The sequence below is a fragment of the Dermochelys coriacea genome, chromosome 5, assembly GCF_009764565.3.
Source record: "Dermochelys coriacea isolate rDerCor1 chromosome 5, rDerCor1.pri.v4, whole genome shotgun sequence".
NCBI classification, from domain to species: domain Eukaryota; kingdom Metazoa; phylum Chordata; order Testudines; family Dermochelyidae; genus Dermochelys; species Dermochelys coriacea.
The window spans coordinates 50,231,576-50,256,374 of NC_050072.1; the positions used below are offsets into that span (position 1 = coordinate 50,231,576).

The 24,799-nt window shown below is 45.4% G+C and overlaps 2 protein-coding genes across 3 annotated transcripts in view; both read right to left on the bottom strand.

The window, feature by feature from the left end:
* Positions 1-24,799, bottom strand: part of TMEM171 (transmembrane protein 171) — a 69,547-nt gene that overhangs the window by 16,380 nt on the left and 28,368 nt on the right. The window contains exons 3-4 of one of the 2 annotated variants that reach the window (XM_038403271.2): positions 22,634-22,775; positions 22,262-22,441 (exon numbers count right to left, since the gene is read on the bottom strand). In XM_038403271.2, coding sequence (XP_038259199.1) covers positions 22,318-22,441; positions 22,634-22,775 — 266 coding nt within the window. In that variant the 3' untranslated portion in view covers positions 22,262-22,317. Of the gene's footprint in view, positions 1-22,261; positions 22,442-22,633; positions 22,776-24,799 lie in introns of those variants that run through there. The other variant, XM_038403272.2, reaches the window with a different exon arrangement.
* On the bottom strand, positions 1,063-2,601 carry TMEM174 (transmembrane protein 174). Its single transcript, XM_038403273.1, is given in 1 exon segment — positions 1,063-2,601. A coding segment is annotated over 1 exon segment (672 nt). The 3' UTR covers positions 1,063-1,929.

Here is a 24,799-nt window from a genome sequence, read left to right on the forward strand (position 1 = left end):
TGAGGTTGGCAACAAGAGACTGGTTGGAAATTATAACAGACATCCATTCCTCTTGTCAGAGTGTTTCCACCCTAACATCCTGGCTTGACGGATGAGACCATAATGGGTGACATGATGGCAAACATGCCGCTGGTGGTTTAAAAAGGTCATTTGTGCAGCACCGGGCTTGAGTTGGCACGTACTTTCTCCAGTAACCTGCCAGTGGCAACCTCTTGTCTGATATGAGGAGGAGCAATATTGCTCAGAACTGGAAGCCGGGGGGGGGGCGGGAGGTGGAGTTGGACACCGGATGCCGGAGATGATACGCATGGCTGCACGTAACCAGTTTGGTGTGTAACTCTTTTAAGGAGCATGACTCAGACTTGGTATAGATTCCTGTCTGACAGCTGGTGCTACGGACGCACTTTTGTATCCACTTTTGCCAGTTTAATTCTGAGCGAGCTACCAACCCAGGTATGGACAGAAGTATATTGGGGAACCCAGGCTGAGGTGCATTTATTTTAACACTTGGTCTCCTGAACTGGTAGTCTCTTGATTTTAGGAGCAGCTTTAGTACAAATGAGGGATGCTGTAGCACCTGTGTCTAATAACATAACTTGATTAACTATTCCAAACTCTCCATCAAGGGTAACCGTAGTTACGGGCCTCCCCCACATATCGTTTGAGATTAGTGCTACAGAAGAGGGAGGTGGGAGAGCTTGGCCTCCTCACTGCTGCTGATGACTGGATGATATGGGATCATGATCACTCCTTTCATGTTGAGCCAATTTCCTGAATAATTCCTCCATCTAGAGACGATGTAGCTGATCTTTCTTTTCCTACTTTAAAAGCCTGCTCCGTTAGATAGACTGAAATCCCCTTATATCACACTCCTTTTTGTACTTTCTGTCAAACTCTTTATCCTCTTATCAAATTTAGCCTGATTTTGATTACTTTGGCTATTTGTTGCTTCTTGATTTCTTCTAGGGTAATGGCTGTCTTTGCTCGCTTTAATCTCACAGATAGACTCTTTAACTGTCACTATCTTTTTCTTACCCAATGACTAGGATAAGCCTCCTTCTGTAATTCAAAAGCTTCCTGCATTAACCTTTCCAATTCCTTAAGACTTACATTTTTTACATTAATCGGGCCCATGGAGATTCTAATGGCAGGTAATAAGTCTTGGACCAGGGCCGCTTAAAACTCAGGGGTGTCACTTACAGCAATTCCATTTATTATGGGGGGGACATACCAGCCAACCAATAAAGTAACCTTTTTTGAGATATTTTTACAGATATTTTTCTGGTCTCTCCCCCATCTTTCAGAGTAGCAGCCGTGTTAGTCTGTATTCGCAAAAAGAAAAGGAGTACTTGTGGCACCTTAGAGACTAACAAATTTATTTGAGCATAAACTTTCGTGAGCTACAGCTCACTTCATCGGACTGCTGAACCAGGATTAGGATTAGGATCAGGATCAGGATTACTTCTCAGGTAAGTAGCTGTGGTGGTTTCTCTCAGAGACCTTCTGGTGGTTCTAGGGAGGACAGCACCCTACAGCCTGTGTGGGGGTCTTTTATATCCTCTAGTCTCTAGGCGTTTAGTGACCACCTGACCATTCCTTTTCCCGCCTTTCCACAAAAGAGCGCCAAACTCAAACAAAAGGGTGCCAAAGTTCCAAAGAGAAGGGTAGCCAATATGGCGGCCAAACAACTACTAGACACCATTCAAGATGGCGATTTTAACAAATTTTTGATATTACCATTTCCCAGGTAAATTATACAAGATACCATATAGACATAAATCAGAGCACACATATTAAAAAATAAATACATGAATAATGCTGTACACAGAAAGCACCACAACATTGGGGTTCAATAACATTTGACTGGATAACAATACTACTTAGCACTAATAACACTACTACTTAGTGCTCATGAAGTGCTTTAAAATTTCAAATAACTATATCCATATTAACTAATAAACATTTTAGTAGACTTGATCTCTCATCTCTTGTGTCTGCTACCAGATAAGCAGGGTAGTTTTCATTTTCAGGAATAGCTGGGTTATCCAGAGAGTGGACAGTACGAGAGTTTGAGTACAGAGGAGAGGTTGGGGAAGGAATTGTTGATCCACTGGATGAAGCAACACCACAGTAACTGAGCACTGGATGCACAGCAATGCCTTCCTGGGCTGGATGAGGAAGAGGGATGTATGGTACCACTGTAGCACCATGAAAAGTTATAGGTTGGTTAATTCTAGTAAAAACAAAGGATTGTCCACTTGGAGACTGGTCTGTAGCTGAGGCACTTTCATCACATTCTTTGCAAGAATTACATGTCAGAATTTTAAATTTGCACCTGGCAATCAGAACAAAAGTCACACCAACAGAGAGCAGAATGGGCCCTAATAACTGAGTCCACTCAAAGTGAATAATGCCAGCATATTTGATCCATCCCATCACTGTGAAAGTGATCCCCGCCATCCCTAAAAAAACACCTGAAAAGAGTAAAGTGGTACCAGCTTTGTCATCATCTGACACCAGGACATCAGATCTGTTGGGCTGATATGGAGTGACAGAAAATACATTGAAAGAGAAATCTTCTACACTGTTGTTCTACTCCATTGCTACACACCAATTCGCTTTGGTCTCAAGTGAGATGGAATTTGTAAGAGATCTTAGGTAGCATTTGAAGTCAAAGGGTCAGATTAGTTATATAAGAACTTTGCATGTGTATGGTTAACAGAGTGCATCATGTGAAGGAATAAACTTTGCTTGGAGGAATAAAGGTCTGGGAAGTGAAGCCAGAAGTGGTTCACTTAAAATGCCTTAAATTATCTATTGCTATGGTGCTTGCTTCTGGAAACTGCTTTAATATTTCATGGCTGTTTATCCCTCTATTTATCCTATTCTTTAACTTTGGCTGTTCCTCATAGCATCAGTGCTTACTGGGAAAGACATACAGCTGCCATATTTCAACTGCAGTTGATGCTTCCAACATACATACATTTAGTCACCAGCACTGTGATGACTTACTTAATCTCCTGGGGGCAATCACTCCCACAACCAAAATACGCAGGGTCATATCTCAGAAAAATACACCACAAGTAGAACATCTTTAGTCTGAATGCTTCACAATACTCAGTAGTGTGATGCTTATAATTAAGTCTGGACTTCTATCACAGCTCTGCCTGGAGTCCAGAACTTCCATGATTTTAAAAAAACTATTAAAGATTTTTGATTTTTAAGGCCCAAAGGGGCCATGATGACCATCTAAGCTGACCTCCTGTATAACACAGGCCATAGGAGTTCACTCACTTATTTCTGTTTTAATCCTATTAAATTTGTTGTTGACCAAGAGCATTATCTTAGAGACTCAAAGTGATGAGGAATCTACCACAGCCCTTCAGAAGCTGTTCCAATATTCAATCGCTGTCTGTGGGAAAAACATGTATTTTTTTCCTAGTTTGAGCTCTGACAATTTCTAATCTATATAGGGTCTCTACAGCAGAGTTTCTCAACCTTTCTTGATACCAGGAACTGGCTTGCTGCCTTCCTAAACTGTGTCAGGGAGATCTCAGGGATCGGTGCCACTCCACAGACTGGTCGTTGAGAAACACCGCTCTACTGTACTCATCTCTGTTATATATGAGTGCCTGCCAGTAGTCCATTAAGCAATGTGACTACACAACGTCCTACCACAGGATCTTTCTTAAAGATTAAAGAGCCCTGAAGTATCAGATTTCTTCTTCCTGTGTAGGTAATTATAGATTGAGATTGTCAGCTTTTAACTTTATCTTCAATAAACTAAATGGAGTAAATTCTTTTAATCTCTTACGTTTTCCAGGCCTCAGAGTAGCAGCCGTGTTAGTCTGTATTCGCAAAAAGAAAAGGAGTACTTGTGGCACCTTAGAGACTAACAAATTTATTAGATCATAAGCTTTCGTGAGCTACAGCTCACTTCATCGGATGCATTTGGTGGAAACGAAAGCTTATGCTCTAATAAATTTGTTAGTCTCTAAGGTGCCACAAGTACTCCTTTTCGTTTTCCAGGCCGTAAACCATTCTTGCAGATCATCTCTGAACTCTCTCCAATTTTTCCAACATTCCTTTTAAAATGTAGATGCTAGAATTAGATACATTATTACTGCTGATGTAGACAGATGTAATGTCACATCTCTATTCCTAGCTGATATTCCCATTTATACATTCAAGGATCAGGTAAACCCTTTTTCCTGTGAGTGCTTCTTCACTTAGTTATTTACAATGACCCTACATTTATTTTAGTTACTGTGTACCAGGATACATGATCTAGCATCCTGTAAGTATCACCTATATTCTATGACCCATCTTACTAATAGCTACACAAGAGGTGGAACTAACTTCTTTTTTGGCCATGGCTAGCTTGAGTTTCTTAAAATGACCTAGAGCAGTGTTCTGCTGTTTGGGGTGGATGGTAGAATTTGAAGTATTTAACTTAAAACTCCAGCTGTCCTCCCTAAACTAACCCCTGTTTTCTGTTTCTAGGTTGAAATTTAACTAATATATAAGTGCAGCATCATGGAATCACAGAACCATAGAGGTGTAGAGTTTGAAGGGATAGCAAGAAGTCAGCAAGTCCAGTCCCCTGTATGGAGGCAGGACCAAGTAAACCTAGACAATGCATGACAGTGTTGTCCAACCTGTTCTTAAAATCCTCCAGTGACGGATATTCCACTCCCTCCCTTGCAAGGCTATTGCAGATTTTAACTACACTTAGAGTTAGAAAGTTTTTCCTAATATCTGACCTAAAACTCCCTTGCTGCAGTCTAAGCCCATTACTTTTTGTCCTACCTTCAGTAGACAGAGAACAAGAGATCATAGCCCTCTTTATAATAGCCTTTTAACATATTTGAAGACTGTTATCAAGTCGAAGATTATCAGGTTTTGGGGTAGGTTTTTTTTTTGTTCCCCCCTCCTCCAAGACTAAACATGCCCAATTTTTTTAACCTTTTCTCCTGTGTCAGGTTTTCTAAACCTTTTATTATTTTTGTTGCTTTCCTCTGGTCTCCCTCCACATCTTTCCAAAACTGGGGTGCCCAGAATTGGGCACAGTACTTCAGCTGAGGCTTCACCAGTGCCAAGTAGAGCGGGATAATTACCTCCCCTCTTCCGTTGAACACTGCTGTTACTACACCTTGCAGTGATACTATCCTTTGTCACAACTACATCACATTGTTGACTCATATTCAGGTTGTGCTCCACTATAATCCCCAGAGTACTACAGTACTACTGCCTAGCCCGTTATTCCCCATTTTGTAGTTGTGCCTTTGATTTTTTCTTTCCAAAGTGAAGTACGTGTTGCAGTTCATCTTGTTGAATTCAGACCAATTCTCCAATTTGTCAAGGCCATTTTGAATTCTAATCCTGTCCTCCAAAGTGCTTGCAACCCCTCCCAGCTTGCTGTCATCAGGAAATTTTATAAGCATACACTCTGTTCCAGCAGCCAAATCATTAATGAAAATATTGACTAGTCCCAGACCCAGGACTGACCCCTGTGGGACACTACTAGATATGCTCTCCCACTTTGACAGCAAACCACTGATAAGTACTCTTTGAGTACAGTCCTTGAACCATTTTTTTCACCTGCCTTTTAGTAATTTCATTCAGACTGAATTTGTTTATGAGAATGTCATGTGGGACTGTATCAAAAAACCTTACTATAAAAGCTGTGATAACTGAAGGGGCGGGGGGGGGGGGGTAGCTCTCTTATGAACACTCAGGCAGCCAGTTAGCTGTAAAATCCCTCTTGGTGTCTGTTCTCTGCTTGCTTTACCTGTAAAGGGTTAACAAGCCCACATGTAAAAGAAAAGGAGTGGGCACCTGACCAAAAGAGCCAATGGGAAGGCAGAACTTTTTAAATTGGGAAAGAAGCTTTCCCTTTGTCTGTTTTTCTCCAAGACAGCAATGCTATAAGCAGCAATGCTGTGTAAGGCTTGAACGAGGTATGAAAATTAATTAGATCATACCTAGAATTACTTATTTGAAACCTCCCAAATATGTAAGTAAATTATGAATGTTTAGCTAGACGAGACCAGGTTTATTTCTTTATTTGGCTTGTGGCTCTCCTCTGTGCTAACCCCAGATGCTTTTGTTTGCTTGTAACCTTTAAGCTGAATTCCCAAGAAAGGTAGTTTGGGTGCTTAATTTTTGAAATTGCTTTTTAAAATCTAGCAAAAGCCTAAGTTCCAGATGTATTTTTTTCCTTTTTGTTTTTAATAAAATTTACCTTTTTTAAGAACAGGATTGGATTTTTGGTGTCCTAAGAGGTTTCTGCATGTTGTTTGATTAACTAGTAGCACAGCTAATTTTCTTTGTTTTCTTTCTCAGCTCTTCCCCGGGGGGGGGGCACGAAAGGGCTTGAAAGGTACCTCACAGAGAGGAATTCCGAAGTATTCCTTCCTGGGTCCAAAGGGTTTTTTTTTTTTTTTTTTTTTTTTTGCATTTGGGTGATGGCATCATATCTACTCTGAAACCTAAGAGAAAAGCTGTAACCTTGGGAGTTTAATACAAGCCTGGAGTGGCCAGTATTAATTTTTTAAATCCTTGCGGCCCCCATCTTCTGCACTCAAAGTGCCAGAGTGGGGATTCAATCTTGACAAAAGCTATATCATGTTTACTGATTTCCCCCTTCCCACCCCTCACTAGGCCAATAACCCCAGTAAAAAAAGAAATGTGGTTGGTTTGGCATGATTTGTTCTTGACAAATCCATTCTGGTTATTCCTTATAACTAGGGCCCTACCAACTTCAAGGTCCATTTTGGTCAATTCACAGTCATAGGATTTTAAAAATAGTAAATTTCATGATTTCAGCTAGTTAAATCTGAAATTTCACGGTATTGTAATTATATGGGTCCTAATCCAAATCGAGTTATGGGAGAATCGCAATGTTATGGGGGGTAGGGGGGGTTGCAGTACTGTTACCCTCACTTCTGTGCCGCTGCTGGCGGCAGTGCTGCCTTCAGAGCTGGGCAGCTGGAGAGTGGCAGCTGCTGGCCAGGAGCCCAGCTCTGAAGGCCAAGCCACTGGCTGCAGCAGCTTAGTAGTAAGGATGGCGTGGTATGATATTGCCAACCTTACTTCTGTGCTGCTGCCCTCACACTTGCTCCTCTCCACCCCTCCCCCCATCACTCACCAGTAAAAAGTGATGGGGCCATGGCTGCTTAACCCCCTCTCCTGCTCTGGTGCCTCTGCTCTTGCTAGTCTGCCAGTGCCAGGAGCTCTGGTGGATCTAGCCTGCCAGCATTTTAGTCACCACATTAAAAACAGGGTTAGACAACTTGGTATGGGGATTAAACACCAAGGGCCTGCCTACACTAGCATGCCCACCATTGCTGCCACTGATGGAGCTATACTAATGGCAACACATGAGCAATTTTGGGAAAAGTCTAGTGTAGATGTGGCCTTTGAAAGTCATTATAAACTTAAACACCCAAAAATAGGGTTAGTGATTATTGCAGCCCTGTAATCGATGTTGTACAGAGCCAAACTATACAGGCCTGATTTTCAGAGGCACTGAACACCTACATGGTCCATTCATTTCACTTGGAGAGTTGTAAGGGTGGACGTCACAAAGGTAATTAGGCATCTAAATCCCTGTTTTAGTCTCCACTGTATCACCCTGTCCCCCTGAACACAGTAGGCACCTAAACTTGCTCAGAATTTACGTTTTTAGGATAAAAGGTCCCTTGGTGCCTATGTTTCTGTCTCTGGGCATATAAACTGCTGCCGCCATCTAGCTGTCTGGATGCCTATCACTGAGCCTACTGGTTAGGGCACCACCCCACCCACAGGGCAGTAGCAGACACAGAGTCCAGTCCTCCTGCTCCAATGACACTGTCATTATTTATTGCAGTGGGACAGCTTCAAGAGGAGAGATTGAGGGAGCCCCACATCAGATGAACCACTGACATACAGGATAGGGCACTCTTTTGCGAGGTGGGAGACTCCCACCCCATTCAAATCCTTTCTTCCTTCAGGCAGAGGGGTGGAAATTGAACCTGGGTCACCCACAACCCAGGCGAGTGCTCTAACCACTGAGTTAAATTTTATAAGATGAGCTTTGCCTCCAGCCATTTTGTGGAGAATGAGGCAGGAGACGAACTCAAGTTAACGAAAAATGATGTAGGCACCTAGCGCTCAGTGGCGGATTACCGCACATGCCCGTGCCCTGGGGCCACGGCCAATTTGGGGACCTCCAGGAGCACTGGAACTGTGGCCCCACCCCCAGCTTCTCTTCTCCTCTGCTCAAGGTCCCTTCACCCTACTCCTCCTCTTCCCCTGAGGTCTTGTTCCCTAGCCAGGCTGGAAGCTGGAGCCAGGCCAGAGCCACCCAGGAAGCTCGGCTCACTGTGGTGAGGGGCCCAGGGGCAGGTGAAGACTCCGGGGGCCCAGAAGCACTGGAACTGGGGGGAGTCCAACAGGGCTGGATTAACTTTTTGTGGACCCGGCCCCAAACATATCTGTGGGCCCCCATGGGGCAAAGTGCAGGGGGGGTGGGATGATCAGCCTCCAAAGTGAATGGCAATGAGGCACATTGCAGCCCCGCTCTGCACAGCCCAGTAGGATGGCACTGTTTACAATCCTGCAGCTGCCAGACGCACACTGGCCTGACCAGCCCTGTGCTGCCAGCAGGCCCCTTCCCCTTGAGGACGGGTCTGCACCACACCACCCCGGTGCCCAGTGCCCCACCCTTATGCCCAGCCCCCACCCCTCCCAGATACCTCCCCCACTGGCCTCCCACCACAACTGCATAGCACCCTGCACACCACATCTCTCGCCCAGCGCCCCCCCCACCCAGAGACCTCCCCACTGCCCACCACCTTCCTCACAGTCCTACCATCACAGCTGCACAGCCCCACATATTCCTGAGGGGATTCTTCACCAAACAATTAAAAATTCTGCACACAATATTTTATTTGTGAATAAATAAATATGGAGGCTTCAACATGGCAGTGGGGAGCACAGGCCACTGGTTGCATGGAGGTGGGAGATTACCCTGCACCCCTCCGCCTCCTCACCCTGGGACAGGGACTTGGCAGTGAGGCTGCATCCGATCCTGACACAGTGTGAAGGCCAGGCCTGCCCCAGAAATACCCTGGGGCCTTGCCCCTCTGTGCCAGGTGCACCAGGTGTGGGTGAGCAGGCTCAGCCCGGCAGCAGGATCCAAGTGCAGAGGGACTTAGGTGGGGGTAAGAGCGTTCTCTGTGGGGCAGTCTGGATGCAGGCGACTCAGTGGGAGATCTGGATGCATAGAAGCTCATTGGGGGGTTCCAGGTGCAGGGGCAATGGGACTCCACAGGGGATCCAGGTGAAAGTGTTTGGGCTTAGCGGGGGGATGGGGATCTAGGTGCAGGGGAGGTGAGGTTCATTTGGGTTGGGGTCCAGGTGCAGGTGGTTGGGGGTTCAGTGGGGAGGGTGTATGGGGGGGCTCATCGGGGTGGTACAGATGCAGGGGAGGTGGGGCTTGTCAGGGTGAAGGTTCGATGGGCCTGCTTAACAGGGGAGCCCCAGCTTCTGCCAAGGGGATGCCGCATGCTGGGCTCCAACTTCCCCCCTGCGCCCGCTTCCTCCATCCCCTTCTCTTCCCCATCCTATGCCCCTGCCCATCCCACCCCCTTCCTTCCCCACTGCCTCTTTCCCCCTGCCCCCATTTCCCCTGCTCCTTTCTCTTCCCCATCCTATGCCCCTTCCTCACTGCTCCATCTCCTCCCTAGCCCCTTCCTTCCCCACTGCTTCTTCCCCTCTAGCCCCAGCCTCCCTTACTCTTCCCCACCATAGGCACTCACTGTTGTACAGAAAACAGGATGGTTCCCAGCACACACAAGGGGAGTTCAACCAGCACTAGGACCCAGAAAGTGGTATCTTCTGAACAGCACCCTCTCTTTTCAGTCGGGCAGCTCTGCCCTTGCAGAAAGTGGGGGGGGGGAAGGCAGTGGCATATGACTCTGTGTGCACCCACACCTTGCCTCTGTTTGGGGGCACTGCCCCCAAAACTAAGCCCTTGGTCGTTCTCAGCTTCTACCCTCTCCCACCGCACCCTTTGCTTCTTGGTCGCTTTTGAAAGGGAAGCAAAGAAATCTGCAGGGGGGGGTCTGTTTTCATTCCCCCAGGAGTAACCCCCACAGAACCCCCACTGCCCAGTGTCCCCCACACAGACCCTCCAGAGACCCACTCCCCTACGCCCTTCCTGCCCCCCAGCCACATTCACCCCCCAGCAACATTCACCTTCAACCAGCCCCATCTGGGTGGGGAAATTGTATGCAGGGCCATGACTGTAGGGCTGGGGCAGGGGGCTGGGGTGCAGAAGGGAGTGCGGGGTGTGGGAGGGGCTGCAGTGTGCAGAAAGGGGCTCAGGGCAGGGGGTTGGGTTTAGGAGGGGTGTGGGGTGCAGCAGGGGGCTGTGGGTTGGGGATTGGGGTGCAGGAGGGGGTGCAAGGTGCAGCAGGGGGCTCAGGGCAGGGGGTTGGGGTGCGGCTGGGGCTCAGAGCAGGGGGTTGGGGTGCAGGAGGGATTAAGGGTGAGCACTCTGGCCTGGCGCTGCTTACCTGGAGCGGTTCCAGGGTGGCAGCGGAGCGCACCGGGGCCAGGGCAGGCTCCCTACCTGCCTGCTCTAGCCCCACGCTGCTCCTGGAAGCAGCCAGCACCACATCCTTGCGGCCTCTTGGGGGATGGGGGGTGCACAGGGCTCCACATGCTGCCCTTGCCCGTGGGTATCTTCCCTGAAGCTCCCATTTGCCGTGGTTCCCCATTCCTGGCCAATGGGAGCTGCGCGTGCAGTGTGTGGCAATGCCGTGGGCAGGTGTGACGCTACACCTGATCCAAAGGCCTGATGGACTGGATCCAGCCTGCAGGCCATAGTTTGCTCACCCCTGCCACAGAGAGGGTTGGAGAGATGGGAGCCACAGTCTGGACAGTGGGCCCCTTCTGGGCCCAGCACCATGGAGCCACTGGGTCCATGGTAAATCCAGTACTTAGTCCAGGGGCCCTCCACTTTTAAAAATGAGAGAGGGCTATGCCCCCTCACTTTTTAGCAAAAGAAACCTACTTTACAGGCAGGCGAGAGCAGGGAGCACCGCATCGTGAGCGCCAGCCCCAAGCCCCTGCTCAGCCAGGCCGCAGGCTCCATGGGTAGAGACCGTCAAATCGTGGAAGTCAACGAATGGCTACGCAGGTGGTGTCGGAGAGAAGGCTTTGGATTCTTTGACCATGGGATGCTGTTCCAAGGAGGAGTGCTAGGTAGAGACGGGCTCCACCTAACGAAGAGAGGGAAGAGCATCTTCGCAAGCAGGCTGGCTAACCTAGTGAGGAGGGCTTTAAACTAGGTTCACCGGGGGAAGGAGCTCAAAGCTCTGAGGTAAGTGGGGAAGTGGAATACCGGGAGGAAGCACGAGCAGGAGTGCGCGAGAGGGCAGGGCTCCTGCCTCATACTGAGAAAGAGGGACAATCAGTGAGTTATCTCAAGTGCCTATACACAAATGCAAGGAGCCTGGGAAACAAGCAGGGAGAACTGGAAGCCCTGGCACAGTCAAGGAATTATGATGTGATTGGAATAACAGAGACTTGGTGGGATAACTCACATGACTGGAGTACTGTCATGGATGGATATAAACTGTTCAGGAAGGACAGACTGGGCAGAAAAGGTGGGGGAGTTGCATTGTATGTAAGAGAGCAGTATGACTGCTCAGAGCTCCGGTATGAAACTGCAGAAAAACCTGAGAGTCTCTGGATTAAGTTTAGAATTGTGAGCAACAAGGGTGATGTCATGGTGGGAGTCTGCTATAGACTACCGGACCAGAAGGATGAGGTGGACGATTCTTTCTTTCGGCAACTCACGGAAGTTACTAGATCGCAGGCCCTGGTTCTCATGGGAGACTTCAATCACCCTGATATCTGCTGGGAGAGCAATACAGCAGTGCACAGACAATCCAGGAAGTTTTTGGAAAGCGTAGAGGACAATTTCCTGGTGCAAGTGCAGGAGGAAACAACTAGGGGCAGAGCTCTTCTTGACCTGCTGCTCACAAACTGGGAAGAATTCGTAGGGGAAGCAAAAGTGGATGGGAACCTGGGAGGCAGTGACCATGAGATGGTCGACTTCAGGACCCTGACACAGGGAAGAAAGGAGAGCAGCAGAATACGGACCCTGGACTTCAGAAAAGCAGACTTTGACTTCCTCAGGGAACTGATGGGCAGGCTCCCCTGGGAGAATAACATGAGGGGGAAAGGAGTCCAGGAGAGTTGGCTGTATTTTAAAGAATCCTTTTTGAGGTTATAGGGACAAACCATCCCGATGTGTAGAAAGAATAGTAAATATGGCAGGCGACCAGCTTGGCTTAACAGTGAAATCCTTGCTGATCTTAAACACAAAAAAGAAGCTTACAAGAAGTGGAAGATTAGACAAATGACCAGGGAAGAGTATAAAAATATTGCTCAGGCATGCAGGAGTGAAATCAGGAAGGCCAAATTACACCTGGAGTTGCAGCTAACAAGAGATGTTAAGAGTAACAAGAAGGGTTTCTTCAGGTATGTTAGCAACAAGAAGAAAATCAAGGAAAGTGTGGGCCCCTTACTGAATGAGGGAGGCAACCTAGTGACAGAGGATGTGGAAAAAGCTAATGTACTCAATGCTTTTTTTGCCTCTGTCTTCACGAACAAGGTCAGCTCCCAGACTACTGCACTGGGCAGCACAGTATGGGGAGGAGGTGACCAGCCCTCTGTGGAGAAAGAAGTGGTTCGGGACTATTTAGAAAAGCTGAACAAGCCCAAGTCCATGGGGCCGGATGTGCTGTATCCGAGAGTGCTAAAGGAGTTGGCGGATGTGATTGCAGCGCCATTGGCCATTATCTTTGAAAGCTCATGGCGATCGGTGGAAGTCCCGGACGGCTGGAAAAAGGCTAATGTAGTGCCCATCTTTAAAAAAGGGAAGGAGGAGGATCCTGGGACCTACAGGCCAGTCAGCCTCACCTCAGTCCCTGGAAAAATCATGAAGCAGGTCCTCAAGGAATCAATTCTGAAGCACTTAGAGGAGAGGAAAGTGATCAGGAACAGTCAGCATGGATTCACCAAGGGCAAGTCATGCCTAATCTAATTGCCTTCTATGACAAGATAACTGGCTCTGTGGATGAGGGGAAAGCAGTGGACATGTTGTTCCTTGACTTTAGCAAAGCTTTTGATGCTGTCTCCCACAGTATTCTTGCCAGCAAGTTAAAGAAGTATGGGCTGGATGAATGAACTATAAGGTGGATAGAAAGTTGGCTAGATTGTCGAGCTCAATGGGTAGTGATCAATGACTCCATGTCTAGTTGGAAACCGGTATCAAGTTTCCAAGAGTGCCCCAAGAGTCGGTCCTCAGGCCGGTTTTGTTCAATATCTTCATAAATGATCTGGAGGATGGTGTGGATTGCACCCTCAGCAAGTTTGCAGATGACACTAAACTGGGAGGAGGTAGATACGCTGGAGAGTAGGGATAGGATACAGAGGGACCTAGACAAATTAGAGGATTGGGCCAAAAGAAATCTGATGAGGTTCAACAAGGACAAGTGCAGAGTCCTGCACTTAGGACGGAAGAATCCCATGCACCGCTACAGACTAGGGACCGAATGGCTCGGCAGCAGTTCTGCAGAAAAGGACTTAGGGGTTACAGTGGACGAGAAGCTGGATATGAGTCAATAGTGTGCCCTTGTTGCCAAGAAGGCCAATGGCATTTTGGGATGTATAAGTAGGGGCATTGCCAGCAGATCGAGGAACATGATCATTCCCCTCAATTCGACATTGGTGAGGCCTCATCTGGAGTACTGTGTCCAGTTTTGGGCCCCACACTACAAGAAGGATGTGGAAAAATAGGAAAGAGTCCAGCGGAGGGCAAGAAAAATGATTAGGGGACTGGAACATATGGCTTATGAGGAGAGGCTGAGGGAACTGGGATTGTTTAGTCTGCGGAGGAGAAGAAGGAGGAGGGGATTTGATAGCTGCTTTCAACTACCTGAAAGGGGTTTCCAAAGAGGATGGATCTAGACTGTTCTCAGTGGTAGCAGATGACAGAACAAGGAGTAATGGTCTCAAGTTGCAGTGGGGGAGGTTTAGGTTGGATATTAGGAAAAACTTTTTCACTAGGAGGATGATGAAACACTGGAATGCGTTACCTAGGGAGATGGTGGAATCTCCTTCCTTAGATGTTTTTAAGGTCAGGCTTGACAAAGCCCTGGCTGGGATGATTTAGTTGGGGACTGGTCCTGCTTTGAGCAGGGGGTTGGACTAGATGACCTCCTGAGGTCCCTTCCAACCCTGATATTCTATGATTCTATGATTAAGCTCTGTCAGTGGGCGCGGTGTAGACAGCTCTTTAACTTATGTCGCTCAGGGGACTGTGGCTGTTTCATCAACGTAAGCGGTCATGTAGACAAACCAGATGGAGACAGGACAAAACATGCTATAAGGAGCAGCCCTGCACGGGCAGGGAGCTAAACTGAGATGGGATGAGCACAGAGGGCTTTTTCTCCTCCAACTTCTATAATTCCCTCCCACTATTCTGGAAGTACAAGGTCTGGTGCGAAAGACCTGGTGCTTGGATCCCATTGCATTGGGATTGTGAGTGCCCTGCCATGCAACTCCTACTGGGCCACTAGTGTAGATCCTGCTGTTACTGCAGCTGTTTGCAGGAATTCTTGCACTCAAGGATGGCGTGCATCCCCACTGTACTGTGCGCATGCCGTCCAACACTGCTATCCTGCTGTGCAGATCCCAGTGTGAGTGTACTGTGTATTTTTGGAACTCACACCCTGCTATAAGAATTTTATTATGCTGGTAATACTAGTGCCCTGGTGCAAAGACAACATTATGCTAGAAATATGAATTCCGAACATAGTGCCCTAGTGCGATGGTCACTCTGGGCTAATAATGTGAATCCTCCATTTTTGTATGCAGTATTGTTGAAGCCCTGTTGGGCCCAGGGTATTAGAGACAAGATGGGTGAGGCCACATCTTTTATTGGAGCAACTTCTGCTGGTGAGAGACAAGTGTCCGCGCTTACACAGAGCTCTTCTTCAGGGCTGTAAGCGCAAAAGCTTGTCTCACTCACCAACAGAAGCTGGTCTAATAAAAGCTATTACAGCTGGTCTAATAAAAGCTATTACATCACCCACCTTGTCTTGCAAATGTGAATCCAGTCATTGTGGCCCTGCTGGACACAGCCTAATATACTGAGAGCATGAATCTCAGCCACTAGAGGAGGGGGTGTAAATCTTAATGCTAGTAGCCTGCTGTTTAGAGCTTACACCACTCTCAGTCTGGGAGTTTTACTTTTGGCAGGTGTATCCTGATGCCAATAATCCACGAAGGCAGTGGAGTTTGGAAATAAGGTGAAAATAGGGCTGGCCTTACAATTGGGCGCCATGGATATGTGTGCATGTCTGCTGTGGTCAAGATACAAGGAGCAGGGTGGGCCTGTGATGCAAGGCCATGAAAGGGACCTCAGGACAATGGACCCATCTCCCTGGGCAGCTCTTACCACAGACCAGCTTCGGCTTGTGGCCTGGCCAAGGGGCAGGGCCTTGAGAGAAGAGGAGGAGCAGGGGGCGTGGCCCCCATGGAGCAGGGGAGGTGGGGGATCCAAAAGTTCTTTGTGCCCAGGGCTCCAATAAATCTTAATTCATCTCTGCTAACACCAGAAGAGGGATTTCCCCTTCATGGATTGGTACAAAGACACGTCTCTCTGAGAAAGGGGTGGGGTTTTATGCACACCCTCCTCACCCAATCAGCAGCTCCCATTGGCTAGCTTATGTGGCTCCTTGCCTAGTGTGCTGGCTTTTGTGGATCATATTATAAGGTGCCTAACTCAGACCCATTCATATAGGGAACCTAGGCACCTAACTTAGGCTTTGTGGAGAGCAGTGGTGGGCCTCTGATGTTCTAGGTGCCTAGAAGTTAGGCAAAGCAGCACTGAGTGTTGCAATGCCTCAGTCCCAAGTGCTCAGCCCCCTCTGAAAGAAATCTGGCCTATGACTTCTTTTAAAAGTGTGTTCGCACCCAGGTTGCTTTTAGGTTAAGCAGCATATAGGACTACACTGGAGACCAAAGATTTAGCAATGCTTTAGCAAATAAGTCATGCTAATTTTTGCTGTAAAACATGGAAATATAGTGACATTATAGAAGAACAAAGAGCTACTTGTTTTAATTTATACATGATTACCTTGCTTATATTGAAGATAATTTTTTTAAACTCTTGGAAGGGCAGGGACCAGTGCTATACTATGTTGCAGCCTCTTTACGTTGCTCTGCACCACTGGCAAAGCATATACTGTCCCCTGGTATAACAATGTTCCCTAGGTAAAATGATCTAGCATAGGAGGTCCACAGTGCCTCCCCCACTGTGGAAGGTATGGCAGAGGAGGACTGGGTGCTGGTTGCTTTCTTCTACCAAAACTGTTACTTGGGGGCTGCTGAAAGCTAGCATAAATTTAGAGCAGCTCTGAGGCTGCTCCACCTTACCTCAGGTTTCCAAATGGACAAGAATGGGGGAGGTGCAAAAGCCAGGTTGAAGTAGCTTTAGCCCCTGCCCATTTCCTGCCTCAGTCATATCTTGACTAGACCAAAGATGCAGGCTGTACATCCCTCTGTTCAGCCTCAGACCAAGTAGAGCACATGTTGCAGAAGTACAAGCGGCTCAATACTAGTCCAGCAAATTACTTCTCATGTGTTATGGACAAGCTGCCTCTGGGAATGACAGGGTAGCTTAGGACTGGGTTACGCTAGGAACTGACGTTGGTATAGCTGTTTCTCTAGGTATAAAAAATCCACATCTCTGAGAGATGTAATTAAGCCAACCACATCCTCGGTATAGCTTGTGCTAGAACAATGGAAGAATTTGGTCCATTGATCTAGCTACCACCTCTCACCGAAGTGGATTACCTATACTGATGCAAGAACCCCTCCCAACGGCATACGTATCTACACTGAAGAGCTGCTGCTGTGCAGCTGTAGCATTTTAAGTGTAGGCATACCCCTAGTCTCTAGCAGCGTTCAAGCTTTAGGCCTGTTGGCTGAATCTGAGATTTTAATTTAATTTTGTCCCCTAGGTGCTGGAGTGAGACCACAATTATAGACCGTCAGACTATGACATAGCAGCACAACAGATGTTGACTACATTTGAAAAAGTGTATGGTGGCTTGATGCAAATTAATACTGGTTCTCTTTCTGAGCATGTCACCTTGGGAGAGCAGCTGAGCCTGATTAGGGGGTGGGGCTTTGTGCTGGGAGAGCAGCTGAGCCCTGCTTAGGGGGTGGGGCTTCTGACTAGGGGTCCTATAAAGGTAGGTAGCCAGCCAGTCAGGCAGTGGCCCAGACAGCTGCAGTGGCCCAGGAGCTAGCAAACAGAGCTCTAAACAGGGGAGTTTGGCTTGTGGTGCTTGTTTGGGGTTTGCTTTTGCTGGGGGGGTAGTCTTTTTGGTGTGGCTTCTGTTTCCCAGATTAACAGGATTTAGGTGGGAAAGAGATGACAGATACGGAGGCAGCTGTGGGAGTGACTCCTGTAGTGGAAGACACATTGAGGATAACTGGATGTGGAAGCTGTGGTATGTACATGATCCTGGAGGGGGGAGGACCGGTAAGAGTTTTTTCTGCATGAAATGTCGTCTGATAGAGCTGATGGAGGAAAAGATCTGAGGTTTGGAGATGCAGGTGGAAAGTCTGGTTGAGTTTAGGAAGGGGTTTGAGCAGATGATGGAGCAAAGATATGAGGTATCTGAAGGGAAAAGCTCAGACTCACAGATGGAAGCAGGGCTGGGGAATTTTGAGGAGAGACTGGGTGAGGAAAGTGGTCAGTGGAAACATGTGACTCAAAGAACCAGGCAGAGGAAAAGACGGGCTAGTCAAGGAGAAATAGAGCTTAGGACCAGGTTTGCAGAGTTGGAAAATGAAGAAGGGGCTCAGCAGGTACTTGTTGAAGGTGGAAGGGTAAGGAAGAAGAGAAGAGAGGCTAGTCCTATAGAAAAAGGGGAAGAGTCAAGGGAGACTACACCAAATATGAGCCCCAGGAGGATACAGGATGGGTTGAAGAGGATTATAAGGGAAAATAGGAATGGAAACAACTTGCAGCGAGAGGGAACAGAGGAGAGACTGGAGAATAGCACCGTCACCAGGAAAAGGCAGGTCTATGTAATCGGGGACTCTTTATTGAAAAGAATAGACAGGCCTGTAACTAGAGCTGATCCAGAGAATAGAAGGGTGTGCTGTCTTCCGGGTGCTAAGATACGGGATGTAGACCTGAGGTTGAAAAGGATCCTAAAGGGAGTGGGAAAGAATCCCCTAATTATCCTACATGTGGGAACAAATGATACGGCTAGATTCTCACTGGAAAGTATTAAGGGAGACTATGCTAGGCTGGGGAAGACACTTAAGGAAATTGTGGCTCAGGTGATCTTTAGTGGGATCCTGCCTGTTCCTAGAGAAGGGCAACAAAGGTGTGACAAGATTATGACTGTCAACAGATGGCTTAGGCAGTGGTGCTATAAGGAGGACTTTGGGATGTATGGCCACTGGGAGGCATTCACGGACAGAGGACAGTTCTCTCGGGATGGACTTCATCTGAGTAGGGAAGGAAATAGACTTCTAGGATCGAGGCTGGCACAACTGATAAAGAGAGCATTAAACTAGGAATTAGGGGGAGATGGTTGGGAGATGTCCAGGAAATCTCCACGCCAGATTATAGCATTGAGAGGGAAGAAGACGAAGTAAGAAAGGATACAGCCGTGGGTAGGAGAATGTATATAAGGAGCGAGGGCGGTGTGGATACTAGTCTAATAGGTTATACTGGCTGTAGAATGACTGTGCCTAATAGGGTACAAAATGTGAGCGAGGCCAAACAGCAAAAATTAAGATGTTAAAACACCAATGCGAGGAGCCTAGGTAACAAAATGGAGGAACTAGAGCTACTGGTGCAGGAAGTGAAACCAGATATTCTAGGGATAACAGAAACATGGTGGAATAGTAGTCATGACTGGACTACAGGTATTGAAGGGTATGTGCTGTTTAGGAAAGACAGAAACAAAGGTAAAGATGGTGGAGTAGCATTGTATATCAATGATGAGGTAGAATGTAAAGAAATAAGAAGCGATGCAATGGATAAGACGGAGTCCGTCTGGGCAAAAATTACATTGGGGAAGAAAACTAGTAAAGACTCTCCTACGATAGTGCTTGGGGTGTGCTATAGACCTCCGGGATCTAATTTGGATATGGATAGAGCCCTTTTTAATGTCTTTAATAAAGTAAATACTAATGGAAATTGCGTGATCATGGGAGACTTTAACTTCCCAGATCTAGACTGGAGGACCAGTGCTAGTAATAATAATAGGGCTCAGATTTTCCTAGGTGCGATAGCTGATGGATTCCTTCATCAAGTAGTTGCTGAACCGACTAGAGGGGATGCCATTTTAGATTTAATTTTGGTGAGTAGCGAGGACCTCATAGAAGAAATGGTTGTAGGGGACAATCTTCGCTCAAGTGATCATGAGCTAATTCAGTTCAAACTAAATGGAAGGATTAACAAAAATAAATCTGCAACTAGGGTTTTTGATTTCAAAAGGGCTGATTTTCAAAAATTAAGGAAATTAGTTAGGGAAGTGGATTGGACTGAAGAACTTATGGATCTAAAGGTAGAGGAGGCCTGGGATTACTTTAAATCAAAGCTGCAGAAGCTATCGGAAGCCTGTATCCCAAGAAAGGGGAAAAAATTCATAGGAAGGAGTTGTAGACCAAGCTGGATGAGCAAGCATCTTAGAGATGTGATTAAGAAGAAGCAGAAAGCATACAGGGAGTGGAAGATGGGAGGGATCAGCAAGGAAAGCTACCTAATTGAGGTCAGAACATGTAGGGATAAAGTGAGACAGGCTAAAAGTCAAGTAGAGTTGGACCTTGCAAAGTGAATTAAAACCAATAGTAAAAGGTTTTATAGCCATATAAATAAGAAGAAAACTAAGAAAGAAGAAGTGGGGCCGCTTAACACTGAGGATGGAGTGGAGGTTAAAGATAATCTAGGCATGGCCCAATATCTAAACAAATACTTTGCCTCAGTCTTTAATAAGGCTAAAGAGGATCTTAGGGATAATGGTAGCATGACAAATGGGAATGAGGATATGGAGGTATATATTACCATATCGGAGGAAGAAGCGAAACTGAAACAGCTTAATGGGACTATATCGGGGGGCCCAGATAATCTTCATCCAAGAATATTAAAGGAATTGGCACCTGAAATTGCAAGCCCATTAGCAAGAATTTTTAATGAATCTGTAAACTCAGGAGTAGTACCGAATGATTGGAGAATTGCTAATATAGTTCCTATTTTTAAGAAAGGGAAAAAAAGTGATCCGGGTAACTACAGGCCAGTTTGACATCTGTAGTATGCAAGGTCCTGGAAAAAATTTTGAAGGAGAAATTAGTTAAGGACATTGAAGTCAATGGTAAATGGGACAAAATACAACATGGTTTTACAAAAGGTAGATCGTGCCAAACCAACCTAATCTCCTTTTTTGAAAAAGTCACAGATTTTTTAGATAAAGGAAATGCAGTGGATCTAATTTACCTAGATTTCAGTAAGGCATTTGATACTGTGCCACATGGGGAATTATTAGTTAAATTGGAGAAGATGGGGATCAATATGAACATCAGAAGGTGGATAAGGAATTGGTTAAAGGGGAGACTGCAACGGGTCCTACTGAAAGGCGAACTGTCAGGTTGGAGGGAGGTTACCAGTGCAGTTCCTCAGGGATCGGTTTTGGGACCAATCTTATTTAATCTTTTTATTACTGACCTCGGCACAAAAAGTGGGAGTGTGCTAATAAAGTTTGCAGATGATACAAAGCTGGGAGGTATTGCCAATTCAGAGAAGGATTGGGATATTATACAGGAGGATCTGGATGACCTTGTAAACTGGAGTAATAGTAATAGGATGAAATTTAATAGTGAGAAGTGTAAGGTTATGCATTTAGGGATTAATAACAAGAATTTTAGTTATAAGTTGGGGACGCATCAATTAGAAGTAATGGAAGAGGAGAAGGACCTTGGAGTATTGGTTGATCATAGGATGATATGAGCTGCCAATGTGATATGGCTGTGAAAAAAGCTAATGCAGTTTTGGGATGCATCAGGAGAGGCATTTCCAGTAGGGATAAGGAGGTTTTAGTACCATTATACAAGGCACAAGGCACTGGTGAGACCTCACCTAGAATACTGTGTGCAGTTCTGGTCTCCCATGTTTAAAAAGGATGAATTCAAACTGGAGCAAGTACAGAGAAGGGCTACTAGGATGATCCGAGGAATGGAAAACTTGTCTTATGAAAGGAGACTTAAGGAGCTGGGCTTGTTTAGCCTAACTAAAAGAAGGTTGAGGGGAGATATGATTGCTCTCTATAAATATATCAGAGGGATAAATACAGGAGAGGGAGAGGAATTATTTCAGCTCAGCACCAATGTGGACACAAGAACAAATGGGTATAAACTGGCCACCAGGAAGTTTAGACTTGAAATCAGACGAAGGTTTTTAACCATCAGAGGAGTGAAGTTTTGGAATAGCCTTCCAAGGGAAGCAGTGGGGGCAAAAGATCTATCTGGTTTTAAGATTCTACTTGATAAGTTTATATGAGGAGATGGTATGATGGGATAATGGGATTTTGATAAGTAATTGATCTTTAAATATTCAGGGTAAATAGGACTAATCCCCTGAGATGGGATATTAGATGGATGGGATCTGAGTTACCCAGGAAAGAATTTTCTGTAGTATCTGGCTGGTGAATCTTGCCCATATGCTCAAGGTTTAGCTGATTGCCATATTTGGGGTCGGGAAGGAATTTTCCTCCAGGGCAGATTGGAGAGGCCCTGGAGGTTTTTCGCCTTCCTCTGTAGCATGGAGCATGGTTGACTTGAGGGAGGCTTCTCTGCTCCTTGAAGTCTTTAAACCATGATTTAAGGACTTCAATAGCTCAGACATAGGTGAGGTTTTTCATAGGAGTGGGTGGGTGAGATTCTGTGGCCTGCGCTGTGCAGGAGGTCGGACTAGATGATCAGAATGGTCCCTTCTGACCTTAGTATCTATGAATAGCCACTTGGGAATGGGAGAGAGTTTCTCATCTCTTCTCCTTTGCCCCATCTTCCCTGCCTTTTCATAATCTACTATGGCCCTACTTTTCCCTTCCTTATAATAGTTATGAGTTCTAAAACCCCAATTACTGAAATGACAATACTTCGTACTCTGAGGTCCTCAGATGAAAGGTGACTTACAATTTTAATTAAACCTCCCAAAAGCCTTTGAAGTAGTTAAATAAACAGTAGTATTCTCATTTGACAGCCAGGGAAACAGAAGCAGAGAAAGGTCTCTGGATTGTTCAAGTTCACACAAGTCAGCAAATCAAAAATAGAACCCAGGCATCCAAGTCCCTTGCTGCAATCAAGGTAAGAATATTTTAAAATTAATGTAAAATATCAGAAGGAAGAAATTCAGTGAGTTACTAGAAAATTTTGTAGATGTCAAACATAAAATCAATGATGGTTAAGAGAGTGTTGTCCTAGCTACACTTCAACCCATGAGTTAAACACTGCAGATTCTAGAAAATAAACATGAAGGCTGTCTTACCCATTATTTACAATACTGTCGTACGGGGGAGGATTTTCATTCATAGGCAGCTCTGTGGCAAGTGGCTTATGAGTTACATGTGGTGACAGAGAGTCAGCAAAATAAGGTGGTGGGAGGGGTGGGAATGTCATTACAGCATCACCTAAAGAGAAAAAAAAATGAATTAGTAACACATGAAAATTCAACTCATTTCCTGATCCTCATTGTAACCTAAGAGATATTCATACTAGTGTAGTATAGTATTTGTGCTTATCTTCTTTATAGATAAGCACCATGCTCATACTTACTTTAACTGTTCTGACATTCCTTGGTGTAGAGAACAATTTTATGTACACATTCTGGGAGGATTTTTACAATGCAAGAGATCCATCTTACTAAAAAAAAGCAGCCATAAAAAAAGTTCCATCTCACTAAAGGACACAAATCCCTTTACTGTTGGCTGCAGAACCTACCAGCACACAGGCTCATGTGTGTTCTCTAAATACAGAGCAAGAGCTATTAACACACTTTCTATTTGAGATTTTATACCATGCTCATCACTATGGTACACGTGCCTAGTTCTCCCCGCCTGTCTAAAATGTGGGTTTTATAAAGTACTGTGCATACCTGTAAAGATGCTATAAATAAAAATGTTCAGTGCTCTGCTTAACAATTCATATTGATTTAATTTTTTTCTTCAAATGTGCAGTATTTCCTCTGTTAACAAATTATCAGGAAGTTCCTTGCTTTCTATGATTTATATGTTCTTAGTGCTTATTTATAGAAAGAGGTAATAACTGCACTTATACCATTACTATATCTTGCAACTTGATTGCCTGTTAAGGAGCAACATGTCATTATTAAATGAAATGATTTTATAACTGTCGGCACAAATGATTTCTAAGTGATTGTTACAATTTCAGAACAATCAAACCAGTGTACCTATAGTTGCATAACTAATAGACATTTTAGATAACATTTTCACAGTCGAAGGCACAAAACTAATAGAATTCATATGATAAGAAAGCAATACATGTTATATACTACACTGTAATTATGCAGTGCTTAATCTGAACACTAATTAGTGATAATGTTATGAAGTTGGACAAGGAAGTATGGTCTCTCTTATTCAGAACTTTGCATTTTGCGGGGGTTTTAGTGTTTTTAATGGACAGCCAACAGTCAACTAGTTCTCATAATTAAACAGATGCAACAACTACTTCCCCTCTGCCCACTCCACTTTTTGTGTCTTTGCCTCTTAAGTTTTCTATGTAAAACTCAACCTCTATTCTTGCAAGGTGTTTCAATCTTTTGATCCATCACCTCCCCAAAAATCACAGTGTTTAGGCAACACCTGCCTACCCAACGTTAACATTGATGTTATTACATGAACTTGCTTTGCACACAGGGTACTCCTTATGTTTGTTTTGTCAGCTTATTCTGAAAGTAGCGCACTTAAGGAAGATATCAGAATTTAGATCTTTTCAAACAGGTTGTAGGAGAGGAAGTGATTGTTGGCTTACTAAACACACATACAAGGAGCATCTTGCAAAGACAATTCATACAGCAAATTAATACTAAAATTGAGCAGGGCATGTGTTGCCAAATACAATGATTCTGATAAAGTGATGGAACCAACAGACTTGCGCACCATGATCCTGCAGCAATCCACATCTTAAGTCTAGGCTTGATCCTACAATGTTTGTATATTTTACTTCTCTTAGAACTCTCCACATATAAGAGCGTGTATACTAGTTTTGCTTTCTCCCCTTCAAAGACTATTTTCTTAAACTGCAATTCTTCTACAGCTCTCTCACTCATATATCCCGATATCTGGTGTCAGCCTCTCAAACCTTCACTTTTTCCTATTAAGCATCAGGTTAAATAGTCCTTATGTCAGGATGACGAAGGCAGGATTTTGTGTGCAATTGACTTCAGTTCCAATCAATCAGGTGGCAGTTGAGCAGCATGGTGGTTAATTTGTCACCCATTCCTTCTGACCACTAAAAATGTAGTTTAAAACTTACAAACTGTATTCATCCAGAATTAAAATGGTGAAACAAACAGTACAAGCAGTACCCTATGCATCTGAATCATTGCAGTCCTATTTCAGGGGACAAGACGACAGGCCAGAATTCAAAGCTAAACTGCATTTTCAATATAGTAATAAAAAAAGCCATGACACCT